At 50.3% G+C, this 17,295-nt stretch overlaps 1 protein-coding gene across 1 annotated transcript in view; it reads right to left on the reverse strand.

The window, feature by feature from the left end:
• Nucleotides 1-6,290, reverse strand: part of LHX5 (LIM homeobox 5) — a 48,127-nt gene extending 41,837 nt beyond the window's left edge. The window contains exon 1 of the mRNA XM_086944740.1: nt 5,630-6,290. Coding sequence (XP_086800866.1) covers nt 5,630-5,802 — 173 coding nt within the window. The 5' untranslated portion in view covers nt 5,803-6,290. The remainder of the gene's footprint in view (nt 1-5,629) is intronic.
• Nucleotides 6,291-17,295: the final 11,005 nt, after the last annotated feature.

Genomic DNA, 17,295 nt, shown 5'->3' on the forward strand with positions numbered 1-17,295 from the left:
CCCCTCGGAGGGTGGCTCTGGAGGGCAGGGTACTGGGGGAGAGGGTGCGCCCTGGGGATCATGCAGTGCCTGCCAGACCGGCATTGAGAAGAGGCCCTTGGGTCCTCACGGAGGTGGGTGGCTCTGGGGGTCGTGCACGGAGGAGGGGTTTGAATATCATACACATACGGTGCCTGTGCATGGAGGAGGCCACTGGAGTCCATGCACTGCCAGCCACATACAGCACGGAGGAGGGGCTCTGGGCCACGCTGGGCCTGCAAGGCTCAGCGTAGAGGTGCCACCCTGGTGTAGGAGCTGTGGGGTCATGCTGTATTTACAAGGCTCAGGGTGCAGGGGCTCTGGGGTCATGCTGTGTCTACAAGGCTCAGGGTGGAGGAGCTCTGGGGTCATGCGGTGTCTACAAGGCTCAGGATGGAGGGGCTCTGGGGTCATGCCATGTCTACAAGGCTCAAGGTGGAGGGGCTCTGGGTCATGCTGTGTCTACAAGTTCTGAGGGTGGAGGGGCTCTGGGGTCATGCTGTGTCCACAAGTTCTGAGGGTGGAGGGGCTCTGGGGACATGCTGTGTCTACAAGTTCTGAGGGTGGAGGGGCTCTGGGGACATGCTGTGTCTACAAGTTCTGAGGGTGGAGGGGCTCTGGGTCATGCTGTGTCCACAAGGCTCAGGGTGGAGGGGCTCTGGGGACAGCTGTGTCCACAAGGCTCAGGGTGGAGGGGCTCTGGGGTCATGCTGTGTCTACAAGTTCTGAGGGTGGAGGGGCTCTGGGGTCATGCTGTGTCACAAGGCTCAGGGTGGAGGGGCTCTGGGGACATGCTGTGTCTACAAGTTCTGAGGGTGGAGGGGCTCTGGGTCATGCTGTGTCCACAAGGCTCAGGGTGGAGGGGCTCTGGGGACAGCTGTGTCCACAAGGCTCAGGGTGGAGGGGCTCTGGGGTCATGCTGTGTCTACAAGTTCTGAGGGTGGATGGGCTCTGGGGTCATGCTGTGTCACAAGGCTCAGGGTGTAGGGGCTGCTTTGGGGAAGGAGAGCCGCATGTCCCGGAGAAGGAGTGCAGCGTCTGCCGGGTTCAGCATGGTCGGGGACAGGCTCCGTAAGGGTCGGTGAGTTGGGGGGGGGGGGGGCAATGGCAGGTCTAGTCCAACCCTTAACAGGCATGTCCCGGGGCAGCGTATGACGTATAAGAGCCGGGGCTCTTGGCACCGAATGAGACGTGAATGTTCAGGTAATGTGAGAGCTATGAGTGCCCGCCAGGGCTCGGCATGGACTGCGGGGCCTGGCCCCGAGCAAGGGGCAGTGCCTACCAGGATTACGCATGGCCCCCCCATGCCATGGGGAGCAGGGTCATAGGTAACGCGCCAGGTCCCCAAGGCCCTGCTCGGGTGAGCTGGTTCTGAGGCGTGGGTGTGGCGTGTTCAGGATGGTCATTCAGTGGCTCAGAATGGAGGGTCAGGATATGTCCTGGGGGTCATTCAGTGCCTGCCAGCGGATGGCAGTGGGTAGTTACGAACAGAGCCACTCAAAGGCCCATCGTGGGGGCGGGGCGTGCCCTCCGTCACACAGCTCGGTGCCTGCTGCGGGCTTCGGCGAGGGGGCGGGGCTCCATCCGCCGGTCAGGCTCCAAGAGGAGCTTGACTTCAAGACGCTGCTGTTCGTGTCAAGCAACAAGAAAATGTGTGCGGAATATAATACACCTGTGCTATCTAAATCAAGTTCAGTCCAATCAATAGACAGTTGATTCGTTTTTTTAAACACAGACGTTTCCGAGGCAGACTTTTTGGGGTCAATTTAATTCGCCTCAGCTTGTGTATCACAAGCTTAAACGAATTAAATTGTCCTTTACCCAGGGTTTTAGGGTTGATCTATTGCGCGGCGAAGGTGACACCAGAACAAAGAAGAATGTTGCTATTGGGTGAAAACAACTGTAAGCTAAGAGAGGTCAACCAAGCTCGCTGTCTTCCAAAAACAATATAGAAATGCAATTTTTAGACTATTGCAGGTGTTTATTTTAGGAAAACCAGGTTGAATCTTAAAGATATTTGTACCCTTGAATAATTCAACTGAATAATTTGAATTTTATCAGGGTGTTCGTTATTAAAAAAGGTCACCTTGGATCGTAAACACCCCCAAGAAACCCTTAGCAAATGTGTGCGTCTTCTAGAAGCTCTCTGTAGGATTATGGGGGAATTCTTCGAATCCAGAGTGCTACCATCTGCTTCTCCTGCACAATTTTACTTGGAATATGTCCAAAATTATATTTGAACCCTTGGGTGAATTATCCTGAGGGGATTTAGGATTAGAAGGAAAGTCGCCGCCTGCCTCTAGGAAAGACATACTGTGTTCTTAGGTCGGTCGCCTTGTGTCCCTATGAATGAGCAGCCGCCTAACACATGACATTTAATGGATATAGTCTTAAGCCGCTACTGTCTTTCTGAAATCCGTATTGTGCCGTAGGTTGGTTAACTCGCCTTTTGCACAAGCGGTTGTGTTTGTGTAGTATTTGGGAGTCGGACGCAGGGGCTTTGTGCCAGAAGCCTCTCCTCGCGTAGGGTATGAAGTGTGGGCGGTCACTGAACGAATTGCAGGTCGGGTGTAGAGCCAGCTTCACACCTGGGAGGATGGAGGGGCACCTATCCAAACATTACATCTGCCTACAATGGGCAAGTGCCAGCCGCGGTCACGGAGAGCTAGGACAGTATAGCGCTGCCGGACATCAAGGCGCCCGATGACCAGATGTGACTCCTCTTGGAAGGAGCAGGTAGCGCCGTCTCCGGACAAAGCCGCATTTGAATGTTTCGAGTCAGTAAGGGCAGGAGCAAAAAAACTGTAATTGTAACTTGTGCGTGACTGTCCAGTGCGCTCTCGGACCGTTCAAGAGAACCGGTAATAGGACAAGGAGTTTTAAATAAAAGCTGCAGACCCCGAGGTGTAGGATCTATGTCGTTTTGGAAAATATTAGCCACACGTGTAGCAAAATATATAATACAGGCAGAAAGGAGACTGTTTGGTGAAAGTGAGGGGTACACGCCCGTGGACGGTTGTCGTTAAAGACACACTGCCGGTCTGTGTGACACGCGTGTGGGTCGAAAATACAGCGCTATTGAGCCGATAACTATTGAATTGTTGGATGCAGGGTACAGCCGTGGTAGGGCGGGTGAATGACAGGCCACAGACGGCGGGGTGGTCAGTTTATGCTTCAGGTGTCTGGAGATAGGGCACTAGTGCGCGCTTTCCTGGTTGAGAAAAGGCCCGTGGGTAGAAGGAAATATGTACCCTTTCGTCCTCCAAAACGACTGTAGGTGGGAGGGGGGTACCAGGTACGGGCTAAGGTTATTCTAGAAGCGTGGGAGCCTTCGCCCTCTCTTGTCTAGGTAGGAATAGGGCGTGCATGTGATTGGTGTGGCTCCCACCTGCGGGGAGGTGCTGCCCCTGTAAAGGCCACCGCTGTCCGCAGGGAGCACCCCCACTTCAAGGAGCCCCGGCGGACACATCACTCCGGGTGACGTTGATGCAGTGCTCGCATTAGGGCCTCGTCTTCTGGGCCCGGGAAATAATTGTCTCATCTGCCTCTTATCACCGGTCGTTAAGAGCCCTGAGAGGGCCGCATTAGGGCTGCAGGGCAGAGCCGTCAGGGGCCGCTCGGACGGCATTAGCGGCCCCTGAGCGGCCATCACCGGGGTCACGGCGGGGATTCCAAGAGCAGGGGGATGTCTGCCATCACCTTTCCATTTCCACCCCTTAACACTCTCCCCGGCCACCATTTGTCCTGTTTGAGGGTGTGAGAATGACTCCCTGGACCCCCAATGTACAGAACCACCCTGACCACAGGTGGAATGTCAGGAGCGCGCGTATAGTTGCCACGAGCTGTGTGCACATATTAATTCTATATATGGAAGGGGTAGATTTTTAATTAGTGGGTCGTGCTTCTCCCTCGCCCATGGATGTGTGTGTGTGTTTACAGCACGCATGCAGATGCCAGAGAGGACAATGTGCTCTTAGCAGCCATTGGTGGGTGCATCAACAATAGTAATACATGACATATTACACTGTTGGGCGCCGACATTTCAAGTGCATGTATTCTAATAAATGCATTGGACCAGAATGCAAGGCCTTACATTTTTGCAGCACGGCAAAATCGAACCCGAGAACCAAGTGACTATCAGGAGAGTGTGGTTTCTTTGTGAAAAGCTATCCTTAGCTTCAATCTCTGCTGTCGTGAAAGGCATTTATTTATCTCACGTCACTTACCGCTGTACTGCGGTAATAAAACTCGAATTTGACCTTAGTATAGTAATAATAAATGTGGGGTGTGTTTATTTCAACACTTGCCTTACGCAACACGTTGTTGGGTCGAATTTATTTTCATTGGAATTAAAATACATGTGGCCTATTAACACGTGATACGTACAATTTCCCCTTTCTTACCACAGTGCAACAACATTGACATTGAACCTTGAAAAACGCTTGACTACCTCACGTGCTGCTTATTATGACAAGGGGACTCCGCCTGTCTAAGAGAGAGAATGAGGGAGGGAAGGAAATTAGTTATATGTTTATTAATAGTATTTTTTTGCTTAATAGTTTTTTTTGCGTGACACCTTCGACCTCCCCAGAAATAACTTCGGTTTCAAAAATAAATTCTAAAGATGTACTCCTGTCTTGCGCGCTCGACCCTATGCATATATGAATGATCACAGCTCGTTTCCTTCCCCGTTAAAAACTCGATAGCAGGAGGGTCTCTGTGGAAAATGTAAATCACTGCCTCGCGCCCCCGTCGGTGGAGGGAGGGGGCCGCGAGCTTTACGCAGCTAATCCCGGTGTGAGTGCGCGCGGGCCCCTGGGCGCCATAGAGCGGGTGCTTCGGAGCGCGCGCCTCCATCCTGACCAGCGGAGTGGGCTCCTCGGACCCGAACCCCAGGGTTCATCGAGGTTATCGATTGGCGAATGAAACGTGACTGTTCTTGTCTTGTTTTTGCTTTTCGAGGCAGTTTGGGCCTGCCTAAAGCGTCAAATAATGGGCGGCCTGTCCTCTTGGGCGAAGATGCTATAATTTCCCCAACTTTTAAGTTTGACAAAAAAACAATAATAAACGGGAGTGTGCACCCTCTCACCCTTCCGGGGTTGGGAAAGTAGAACCCTTTAACATGGGTGCTGGTTACACGCTTAATACAAATGGCAGAAGGCCACCATTATTAGAAGCATTACTGATTGCAGCGTAGTGTCATTTTATCAAATAGTAATAGTTTAGTTATGAGTGTGGACAATTTTTCATATTGAGTATGGAACATAACAAAGCCGAGCAACCCACCATTGCCCGTTAATGTGCGTCGCTAGCTAATATCACCAACATCAATAAAACGCCTTTGATGGGTCCGAAACGGGTGAAATGCTGAGCCAGCGCCGCTGTTTATTTTATTTTGTACCTGTTCCCTGCAATATGAATGCATAACTCCGTCGATATGTCACCAGCTGACCACGGCCCAGAGGGGGCGTTGGCATAGAGAGGCACCCTCGGCCTTCAAGGCGCTGGCCTCTTTTCCTATCCCGTACCTCAGTCTCAAGGGCTGATGTCGCCTGGACGTGTGTGTGCATGAGTGTGTTTCTTTGGGAGGCTCTCTCTAGGGGTCACTCACCTGAAGAAGTCGTTCTTGCAGTAGAGCTTGCCCTCTCGGGAGAAGCATTTGTCGGTCAGGCTGCACTTGCAGTCGCAGCACAGCACACACTTTATGTGCCAAGCCCTATCCAGCACGTTCAGAAGGAATCTGTCCAAAATGGGCCTTTCACAGCCCGCACAATGTACCATCATGTCTGCGGGTGGGGTTGCTCCTCTTGTCCGAGAAACCGAAGACCCGGGCCCCAGCGAGCAGGAGCTCAACTCCGGCTCCCCCGTCCCGGGGCCTGGAGGAGGAGAGCGCGGGTGCAGACCATGCACGCGCCCCGGTGCGCACAGGCTCGTCCTTCCACGGCGGGTCTCTGTGCACGGTGCATGGGCCAGTCCGCGTCCAGAGGTCCAGCTACCCCGCCAAGCAGGGCCTGGGCCGGCCTGCAGCCAGCGCGCGCCTGTGTATCTGCAAGATGGCCCGTCCTTCCAAAACCAGAGGGGTTCCGGCCTGGCCTGTTGTGCTGGTGTCCTGAGAGGGCCAGGCAGGTGCTCCCTTGCCAGGCCAAAGTGGTGCTATTAGGAAACACTCCTGTGGTGGTGCCCGGAGAGGATCAAGCAGGTGCCCCTAGCTGGCCACGGTGGTGCTGTTAGAGGGCCAGCCCCCTGTCCATCCCTGGCTCCTGCTGTGACAGTTGGGGGACAGGCCTGTGTCCCTCGCTGGGCTCCTCGCTGGTTACTGAGGTGGTATCTGGAGATAAACAGGCAGGTGTCCTGAACACACAAACTCGGAGCTTCGCGTGGGCAGATCTGTGTGTCCGTTCCAGGTGGGACCAGCAGTATCCCTTCTTCCAGCTTCTCCTCCCCCCGTGGCGCCCGGCGGGATGGTCCTTCTTCGCCTCCACTTTCGTCCTCCCCTATGATCAGCTTTGACTGCCAAGCTGGTCCATTCGCGCATCCTTATTCAGATTCGGTGACGTCCCCTGGCACGCAGGGCTCCGCAGCCAATCAGCGGCCCGTGTCCATGGCAACCCCTTTAATTTATAGCAAGTCTACATTGGCAGCGGCGTTGAGCTAGGCACAGAGGGGGAAAAACAAGGGACATTAGAGTGCACCAAAAGTGGTTGGGTTCACCTGGTGCCGATGGAACAAAAGTGAGTAGAATCTTTTCTCATTTTTTGCTTGTCTTTCTCCAGCACGGGAAGTGCTTGCAGCTCACCCTCCGTAGGGTGTGTTTTGAGGGGCATCCTACAGTGGCAGGGCAGCAGGCACTTTCTCGTCCCCTTCTCAGTGTTAGCAGGATGGTGCAGTGATATGAACCATTTAATTTTTGCGAAATGCGAATTGACTGCAGCGCTAGAGCTGAGTGAGGGTGTCACAAATGGGGTCAGTTTGGGACCCGAGGTTGTAAGGAGAATCGGACATGCCTGCTTGCTGAACCTCTGGAAAGAAAGCGACAACGGACATTCCTCGTACCTTTCTTGACAAGTGAGCAGGGCAGACGGGGTGCCTTGAGTTGCACCCCCTAAATTCACAGCAAGCACACACGGTTGCAGCCGGTACTTGCGGGAAGAAAGCGAGAACGCCTGGGTTTTCTCTCTCTAGCTAGAGAGCGTGGGAAGCGCCTCAAGGCGCACGCTCCTTTTGGGGATACGTTTGAGATTTTGTACACAGTGCCAGGAGAGCATGGCATCTGTCCTTCCCTAGCTACTTCTCAATAGTAGCAAGAGCGAGGCGGTATTGCACCCCCATGATTTATTAGCAGGGTTATATTGGCTGCGATTTGGAGCCGGGCACTGGGGCGGGAGGAAGCGGTGGGCGAATGTGCCAAGGGCTTAAATGGGCATCAAAAGGGATGGGGTGGCTTATACAAAGAATATGGTCACGGCAGTTTCTGTTATTTTTTTTTTATTTATAATTTTGCACCAACGTCCCAGTAAAGTGTCCTGTGTTCAGACGGGGCCCTGTCGCTGCCTCTGAATGTCCTGTAGGGCTGGGGCTGAGTCAGTCACTGTGATAGTCTCTGCTCAGGCCTGTTGGGGGATTGCGTCGAACCTCAGCCGCTCCTGCCTGGGCCGGAGCCCCCTGGTTGAGTGCGCCTCACGCCGCGGTGGTGGTCTGTGGATGGGGGAGGCGGGGGCGGGGGGGCAGGTCAGGTGCTCGTTTCCCAGCCCTTCTCAGTGTCAACAGACACCCATTAGTGAGACAAAGGCCGCGCTTTACATATGGGGCTGCGCGCCCGCGGTGGGAGCGCATTACACAGCGGGGGCTGGGTGTGGATGCAGATCGTCCCACCTGAGGCCCCCCCAGGGGGGGGGACTCCGAGGGACAAGGTGAGGCTTCTTATGCCGAATTGCCTGTCCTCGTCGCCCCGCTGGGCCCTTGTTACTCAGATGATGCCCACCGGCAGCGATACTTACCTCGAGGGGGGCGGGATAATGTCTTCCCCTGCCAGAAAAACATTCCACGAGCCCATTCTCATTCACTGTCAAAGTCTCTCCGGGGGTGGGAAACAAATGACGTTTTTATGAGTTTAACTCATCCTCCGGGGTGACAGAGCTGCACCGCCAGTCGCCGACCCCGAGAAACGAGTCGTGCACAGTGCACTGCATGTCTGCCTGCTTTTCATTTCCTTTCTTTTTTGAGGGGTATTTATTTTTATTTCTTTCCATCTGTCGCTCTTTCTCGTTTTGCCTTACCCAATTGTACCACATCCCAATTTGATCCATTTCACAACATTCCATCTCTTCAACCCATTTTTTTCTGTAATTTTATCTAAATTATTTCTGTCGTTTCATTTTGTTTTTTTCTCTTGGCTACCGTTTCCTAACGTAGCAGTTCCGTTTCAACTCCCTTCCTTCATTCTTTTTTAATCTTCCCGCTTTTCTCCCTCTGTTCTATTTCTTATTAACATTTCATCTTTTTTCTACCATTTTTTTCTTCATTTTTCTAGTTCGACACTTTTTTGCGTTTCATTTAGTTTTTTTTCCCCCTCTTGTTTCCAAATCGTATCTCAGCAGTTCCGCCTCAACTCTCGCTCCACTCTTTCTTTCCTTTCTTTCTTTCGTTCAATTTCTGGTCCGTGTCAGGTCAAACTTCCCACTCGTCACTCACAGCAGACGTACAGTTGTCCTATTTGATGTTTGCTAACACAATGCTACTTCTGAGGGTCATTTTTGCAGTGTTTTCTTCAGCTAGTGTACGCGTTCTATGCGCCCCCGGCTCGCCCAAGGCATGTTTGCATGGAAGAAATATCCGACCTCGAACGCGTGATGTACCAAACCTAACTGAGGCAATAAAAAAGATAACAATGAGCGTCCATTATGTTTTTTTTTTTTAAAGAATATTAAAACCACACAATGCCCCGTGGGCTGAGCTCAGGGATTTCCAATGCTGTGCTCCGATTGGTTTGGAAACATGTCTGAAAAATAGAATTTGTGACCTCAGTATGGGAGCTCCCGAGGTTAATTCACCAAATCGGGCGTTTTCAGTGGTGTAACATCACCAAGACCTGCAACAATGGAGGCTAAATAAAGATCGGACTGGTAAACATGATGTGAAGTCAGAAGTGGTTTGAAGAAGTAAAGTGTATTTTCGGTTCGGCGACCCGCAAATATGTTCAGCTTCGAATGTTCGGTCCCTGCTGGTTCGAGATTCCTTTCGAGTTTATACAACTATTTGTTTGATCAGCTTTTCAATTTAAAGTAATTAAACTTTGTACTGTAGGATTTTTGTGTTATTATTTGTAGTAACAATAAAACAAGAGGGTTATGCATCTTCTTATTATCACCGATGATCCTATGTGCCTGTGCATTTTCTGATGAACGTAATATTGAACAGCCGTGGGTGTAAGGTATGTCAGTCATATGTAATTGCGTAGCACACGTGCACATAATTTTTAAAAACGATATATATATATATATATATATATATATATATATATATATATATATGTGTGTGTGTGTGTGTCATTTGTGCGTGAGGATACAGTCTTTCTCTCTTCCACAGTAACACAATACATGGACACCCATGCCCCGCCCCCGAACAGGCATATATATATTCGATACTTCAAATTATGTACTCTCAACACCCTCGGAACCTCCCAGCCCACTTGTCTCGTCCTTTCTGCTCCTCCCCGAATTAACCCCGTGTGTGCCCCCGCGTACAGTGCCCCGTTGCCTTTGGTTGGACAGAACCGGCTGACTCCGGCTCCTCGTGAAGCTCAAGGGGCCTTATTTATGAAGGACTTGCGCCGCCGGTGCGTCACTTTTAACATGGGAAAAAGTGACGCATCGGCGGCGCAAGTCCTTCATAAATAAGGCCCAAGGTGTTTTTGTTTTATTCCAGGAAATTCTTTTCTATTCCAACCCCACCCCCCTTTTCGGTGCTCCAGGCCTTCGCCCTCCGTAAGAAACCCTTCCCTCGCAGTCTTGGACCGCACCCTCAGTAGGACAGAGGAAGGGCCCACAAGAGAGGAGGGAGAGAGTGAGAGGGAAGGGAAGGAGCATGGGTGGGAAGGAGGGACATAGAGGACAGGACGCAGGGGGGGGGGGGGGGCACAGACAGGAAAGAAAGGAGCACGAAGGAAGATGGACGAGAGGAGGTTAAAAGAGATCAGAGGCGCGGGAGGGAGAGGCGAGATGGAAGAAAACACAGAGGGGGAGGGGACGGGCAGGAGAGAACGGAAGGCAGAAAAGAGAAGAGGTGGGCAAGTTAAAAGGGAGAGACAAGGAAGGAGAATGCGAGGGCAAGAGAGGGCATAGCGCAGGGGGAAGAGAAGGAAGGGGGATATGTGAGGACACAGGACAGTACTGGCATAGAGGGAGGGGGAGAGTGGCAAAGGGATTGGGGGAGAGGACGAGGAGAGCACCGAAGAGCGAGGACTGCTGAGTGAAGTGAGATGAGGGCGGCAAGAAGAGGAGGGAGTAGATGAAAAGGGTACAGAGGAGCACAAGGAGAATAAAGAGGAGAGGAGGGAGAAAAGGAGAGGACAGAAGAGGAAGCACAGGCAGGCGAGGAAGGAGAAGAGAAGATTAAACATATGATGAGAGGGCAGAGAAAAAGATGAAAAAAGACATTGCAACAGGAGAGTGTTATTTATTAGATAAAAGAAGGCAGAGGAGAGGATGGGAATGGAAGCCTCAAAAGCTCTGGATTTCTCATCCCTGAGTTTGATACCCTACTGGGAGGCATCAAATTTGCCTTTGTCTCAACAGCCAAAGTGTGAAGGTCGGCCTTGTGCATCTTGTAAATTCACCTTGGGACAGATGTATCAAGCTTGTTACCGGTCGCAAACGGGCCGATTCGCGGAATCGTCCCATTTGCGAAAAATGAAAAGTCTTTTGGGATGTATCATCCCAAAAGGCATTCGCAAAATAGGGTATCACAATTTTTGCAATTTCCTATTTTGCGAATGCATTTAGGGAATTGCAATTTGCATTTCCCTAAATGCAATGCAGGCAGCAGTTAAAAATGGCGACCTTGCTTTAAGGAATCACAAATTACCACCAACTTCTAGTTGGAGGTAATTTGCAAATTCTTAGAAAAATGCACAGTTTTGCATTTTTCTAAGTGCCATCTGGCACACACACATGCCCTTAGGGCGTGTATGTGTGCCACATGTGCACACTTACCTTTTTTGTGGGTGCATGAGGGTGGCCTTTTTGCCCCCTATCACCTTTGTAATTTCATTCACAATTTGTGATTACCAATTTGGCCTCTAGGCCCATAGGAATGAATGGGAAGGCATTTTTTAATAGCAAATCGCAATTTGCGATTCACTATTAAGGAAAATATAGGAATCACAATTTTTTTCTGCGAAACCTACATACATTACATTTTGCGATTCCATAATAGCGAATCGGTTACATTTGCTATTATGGGCTCGCAAAATGCAATGTTGATACATTTGCCCCCTTATTTCCTCCATGCCAGGGTGAACTCTATAGATGCCCCTTGCACACCATCACCAAGTTTTGTCACCTTGGAGCCATGTTTAATACTGATCCCTCTCTCTCACTGACTACGTGAATACTCTCCCTAGAAATGTGTCTCATCACCTTTGCCGTCTTCCTGGTACATTTTCTCTTCTACTAGCCCTCCAACAAATTGCTTTGGTCTTTCGCCCCTTCAATACCTGCAAAAGGTCTTCCAAAGAAGCCTCTGGTAAACTACATACAGCCACATGCATCATTGTTGGAATTTGCGATCCCTAAATTGCGAAAATTAAGGAATCGCAATTTAGGAATCGCAAATTCCTATGCATCAAGAAATCGCAAAAGTTTTTGCGATTTCTTAATTTTCCTTATTTGCGATTCCTTAATTGCGAATCGCAAATAAGGAATCGCATTACATTGATTCCTATGTCCCTACAGGCTCATAGGAATCAATGGGAAGGCATTCTCATTTTGCGAATTCGCAATTAAGGAATCACAAAATGAGAATGCAATTTCAAGGGTGCGGGGGGGGTCCAAAGGATCCCCCCTGCACTCCTGAAATGTCACGTAAGTACATTTTACTCACACACATGTCCCAAGGGCATGTGTGTGTGTAAATTGTAAATTTGAAAAATGCATTTATTTGCATTTTTGAAACTTTTCGCAAATTACCCTGAAGGTGTACTTCATGGTAATTTTCCCCTTCAAAATTGCGAATTCGCAAAAAAAAAAATATTCATGCATAGCATTTAAGAAATCGCAAAATTTGCGATTTCTTAAATGCTATCGTAATTTGAGAAATCGCAAAAAATTGTGATTTCCTAAATTGCGATAATTGAAAAATGAATGATGCATCCCAAAAAGTGATTTTGGAATTGCAAACGGCAGAATTTTGCGATTCGCACCATTTGCGATTCCAAAATCGCTTGATGCATGTGCCCGATAGAGTCTTAAAATAAGCTGCTGTACTCATAATCAGGCTAAAATGTCCCTGACTGGTGCCCCTCTGTTTTTCGAAACTGTCTGAGATGATGTGTCCTGTTTTCACTTTGACCGTCGGTTAGGTGTACAGCACCCTCATCCAGCTGACACAACGTTGCCCTAGTTCCTTGCTTTTACAATGTCTCCAGTAAGAAAATCCGCCCCAAGGTGTCAAATGCCTTTCCTACATCAAGCAAAATCCCCATGCCACTCCTTCGTCCCCCTTTTCGGCATTCAGCAACCCCAGTAAGCGCTGTATATTGAGGAACCTATTACGTTACACCCATTTTGGTCAGTGTGTACCATGGTATTAATTACAGGAAGCATCCTATTGGCCAATACTTTCACTAGTATTTTGTAATCCAGATTAAGGAGTGATAGTGGTTGGTACAACTGCACGTCCAATGGGTCACATCCAGGTTTTAAAGAGAACCGCTGAAATTGCTTCTTGGAGTGTGTCCAGGAGCTTCTCATTATCCCTCGCATCGTTGTGTAATTCAAGCAGTTTTGAGGGTAACAGTGTGTCGTAGGTAGCATAGTATTCTACGGAGAGACCGCCGATGCCTGGTGTTGCGTTATGGGCCATTTGAGCTATCACCATGCATATTTCCTCTTGGTGGAGCGGTTCATCTAGCTCAGCTCGCTGGAGTGAGTTAAAGTTTGGAAAGGGGATGCCCTTGAAGTAAGCTTGTAACTAATTTGCAGTGGCACTACCATGTGCTGCATGCAGGTGGCAGTACTAAGTGACATATGCCCCGTTAATGTCAGCTTTGGTGGTTTGTATTTGACTGTCATCCGTCTTAATGGACCCTATGGGTTTGATTGCCCGCAGCAGCCAGGCTAATAACTTCCATGGTCTTCCTCACTGTGCTGTTGGGTTAGATAATGGTTTTGCCCAGTTTCCCTAAGCAAACCTCTAGCGCTGTGTGATCCTTTCTGGGGTTCCTTAGTCGATCTACCCTGTCCTGATGGAATGGCATCTTTGTCTCAAGTTGACGTAGGGATCTATCCAAGTTATGTTGTTCCCTATGTAAAGTCCATCTAATCCCCACGTAGTTGCGATGCCTGCCTATTACTACTTTGGTGGGTTTCCCACTCAGCAGCTCTTCTCTGAACTGAGCCTGTATTCAGCTCGAAGCACTGCGCGACGTGTGCCGTTATGGTCTCTCGGATTAGCGTATCTTGTAAGGCCTCCGTACTGAGGTGCCAAGTCAAGATGCTAGAGTGAATCCTCCCCGTCCAAGCGTCACTTGCAGTCTTCTTACTCATTCTAAAGTCAGTTAAATCTGAAGTACACTCCCAGTCTTCAATACAACTCCCTATCCTTCCTCATTTTAACCCATAATCAGTCAAATGCATAAGACCAATCAAGCTTGAACATCTGATTGAGGGAGTCAGTAGAGATCATGACAGACTGTTCGGGAAGGACTCCAGGAGGGTGCCAGAGGCCGACAAACGGCGAATTTGGTTGCGCATCCGCACAAAAGTCAATTCAGTTGGAGTCACCCAGCGATCAATCGACGATCTCAAGAAGAGGTGGTACGACCTCCGAGGTCGTGCCAAGGAGTGGATCGCCAGGAGGCTGGGTGAGCGTGTTGCAACAGGAGGATGAGAGCCAACAGTCCCTCCCAACACCCCATTGGAGGACCTCGTTGAGAACACCTTGCAACCTGAGGCATGCGTTGGGGTAACCCGGCTGGACTCCTCCCGACCCACCCAGGAAAGCCAAGGTAAGTGCCATGCGACAGCGACCCTGTCCCCTAACAATGGCCATGACCCTAGAGCTACCCATTAGAAACCCCAGTCATGCAGCCCATGCACACCAGAAAATCCCTATTGCATTGTGGGACATGTAGTCTGACCACAATTTACATTCAGCCCCATACAGCCAGATATGTCCTAATAGAGTCAATCCAACAGTCAGTCAGGGAATGCTAGCCTGCATGCATGTAGCAACATTCCATGTGCAAGATACATGTTATTAATGAACGTCCACTTTACATCACAGGTGGTGCTGAAGATACCAGCAGCGACAGTGAGGGATTACAAATTGACAACAATCCTGAGGATTCTGAGGGTGACACACATCCATCCACACAACCAGGACCATCAGGGCGAGCACCAACGCCAGCAGCCTTACCACCACCTGCAACGCCAGAGACAACATGCACACCACAACCGCCAACTGTGAGACTCATGCCAGTGGCATCGGCAACACCAGCAGCTGCCAGGCCCCCAACACAACGCACACCTACTGTGCCCACCCAGTCCAGCGGACAGGTCAGGGAGCGGTGCCAAACTACACCATGCGCCGGCAGGAGGGTGGTGACTGTGCGTGTGCCGGGTCTTTCAATAGAGCGCCGCATGCTGCTCGTCCACCAACAACAGGCACGACACCTTGCAGCAATACATCTGCAGCTGCACAATACATCCAGCTGTCTGACCGGATGGAGTGAATGACCACAGCAGTAGAGGCAAACACTGAGGGCATGCTGACCCAGCTGGACCTCACTCGGTGCTGCCAATGCCAGCTCCTAACACGCCTCTCGGCGTTCACGCGCTCCAATTATATAATTGGCAACGCAACATCCCAGCTGTCCCGAAGATCATTGGCCATGCAAATCCAGATAGTCCAATGCTGCCAGGACGTGGCACGGCCACTTGAGCAGGCAACCACTGCAGTTCAGGCTCTGCAGGCAACTGGCCACGGCCAGGCAGGAGGGGATGACGCTAGTGAGGGAACATCTAGCCACAGCAGTCTGTCTTTGCCACCGGTTAGAGTTCCCCGCCGCAGCAGCAGGCCCACTGCGGCATCACGGGCGAATCCGGAGGAAGAGGTGGAGAGGCGAATCGGAGCTCCGGGCCGGAGGCGCCATTGACATTTTTGGTCATCATGCAGGGACATGCTGATAAGAAAAGCATGCCCTCTAACAAATCAGGTGATGTATGACGCAATACACCTCAAATGTATCTTTTGAAAATAATGCAATATTATTGTGAAAACAACAATAATATTTATTCAATAACAGTACCTCAGACTCATGTCATTATTTCAATTGTCATGCGTGAGTGAAGTGTTGGGTGAGGGGAGTGGGTGCACTAGAAACAGTTAATTGTGATTTGGTTGCGGCGTCTGTGTCCTTCAGCTGGATTTTCCCCGCGTGCATGACGCGCATGTGCAGGTGGGCGGTTGTCCCCTTCCGACTCACTGCCAGATATCTCTACAGGTATCCTGCGCTTGGTAGCACTGTTGTGGAGTATTGCACACACAGCCACGATGCGGCAGCAGACCTCAGGCTCGTATTTGAGGGCCCCACCAGTCTTGTGCAGTATGAGGAAGCGGCTCTTCAAAAGGCCAAATATCCTCTCAATGCAATTTCTAGTGCGGATGTGTGCAGCATTGTAACGCCGTTGCTGTGGTGTGGCAGGGTTGAGGTATGGGGCGAGGAGGTACTCACGGAGACGTAGGCACTGTCACCTGAATGAAAGGAGCAGAGGGTGAGTGCCTGTTATGCGCAGCAACATGGTGGCAATGTACCATTTAGTGGCATGTGTACTTACCTAGAAGGTGTCCTTCGCCAAAGTCTGCCTGGCCAGTCGTGTGCGCATGCCGCTGTGCCGGAATATGAATGAGTCATGTGTGCTCCCCGGGTATTGTGCCACTATGTCCGTGATGATTGTCTTAGCGTTGCACACCATCTGAATATTCAGGGAGTGGGAGGACTTGCGGTTCCGGTACATGTATTCTGTTTGTGCAGGTGGCAGATGTGGATGTGGGTACAGTCTATGCATCCAATTACATGGGGGAATTGTGCAATGTTGTAGAAATCCAGCTTGGTTTGATTCAAGTCCTGTTGGGTGGTTGGGAATGTGATGTAATGGTTTAGCCAGGTCAGCATTGTCTCCGGGAAACTCCTTAGGCAGTGGGACATGGTGCTCTGGGAGATCCCCGCTGCAACAGCAACCACCCCCTGGAAGCTTCCGGAAGCCAGGAGGTGCAGGCTGCACAAGACCTGTACATGTATGGGCACGGCTTTGGTCCTCCTTGTTGGGTGCTGCATCAGGGGGTCTAAGTCCCGGATCAGCTTAGTGATCATTGCCCCATTCAGGCGGTACTTGGAGTAGATTTGCTCCGCAGTTTGGCCCAGTAGGGTGAACCGCTTGTGAAATATTCGCTCCTGTATCCTGCGTCTGTTCCGTGCTGCTCGCTGAAGCCTTCGCCGCCTGACCACCATGTAGAGTCCTGGCATTGTGAGAGTCCTCATGCTCCAGCTGCGTATCCTTAAGTGTGTTTGGTCAGGCCTGCACCTGTGGGTAGTTTGTTGAAGATATTTTTTTTTTCCTTAATGGTTACCACCTGGTTTGGGTTCTCCTTAAATTGCGCGTCGCTAATAACGATTTTTGGGTTTGTCGCATTTTGTGACTTTTCTTGAATAGCGATTGCGATTATTTAGCGATTTCGCAAATGAATTCACAGAATCCATGGTTTCTCGCAATTTCCGATTCGCTAAAGGGCTTCTTCCAGGATTCTGCGAATTACTTTGCGAACTCGCAATTTTTCTTTAGCGAATTCGCTATTTTAAACTTTTCACTATCATGAATTCCTTTTCTTCAAATTGCGATCGCAATTGCTGATTCGCAGCTATTGCGATCGCAATTTTGCTTCATGAATCTGGCTGTATGTCCTCTCTATGGTACAGACTTTCAACAGTAACCTAGGTGTCAGCAAATTTTCCTGGTTGAATTCATCTCACCTTTGCTGGCCCTGGATTTTAGTTTAAGG

The sequence above is a fragment of the Lissotriton vulgaris genome, chromosome 11 (genome assembly GCF_964263255.1).
Source record: "Lissotriton vulgaris chromosome 11, aLisVul1.2, whole genome shotgun sequence".
NCBI classification, from domain to species: Eukaryota; Metazoa; Chordata; class Amphibia; order Caudata; family Salamandridae; genus Lissotriton; species Lissotriton vulgaris.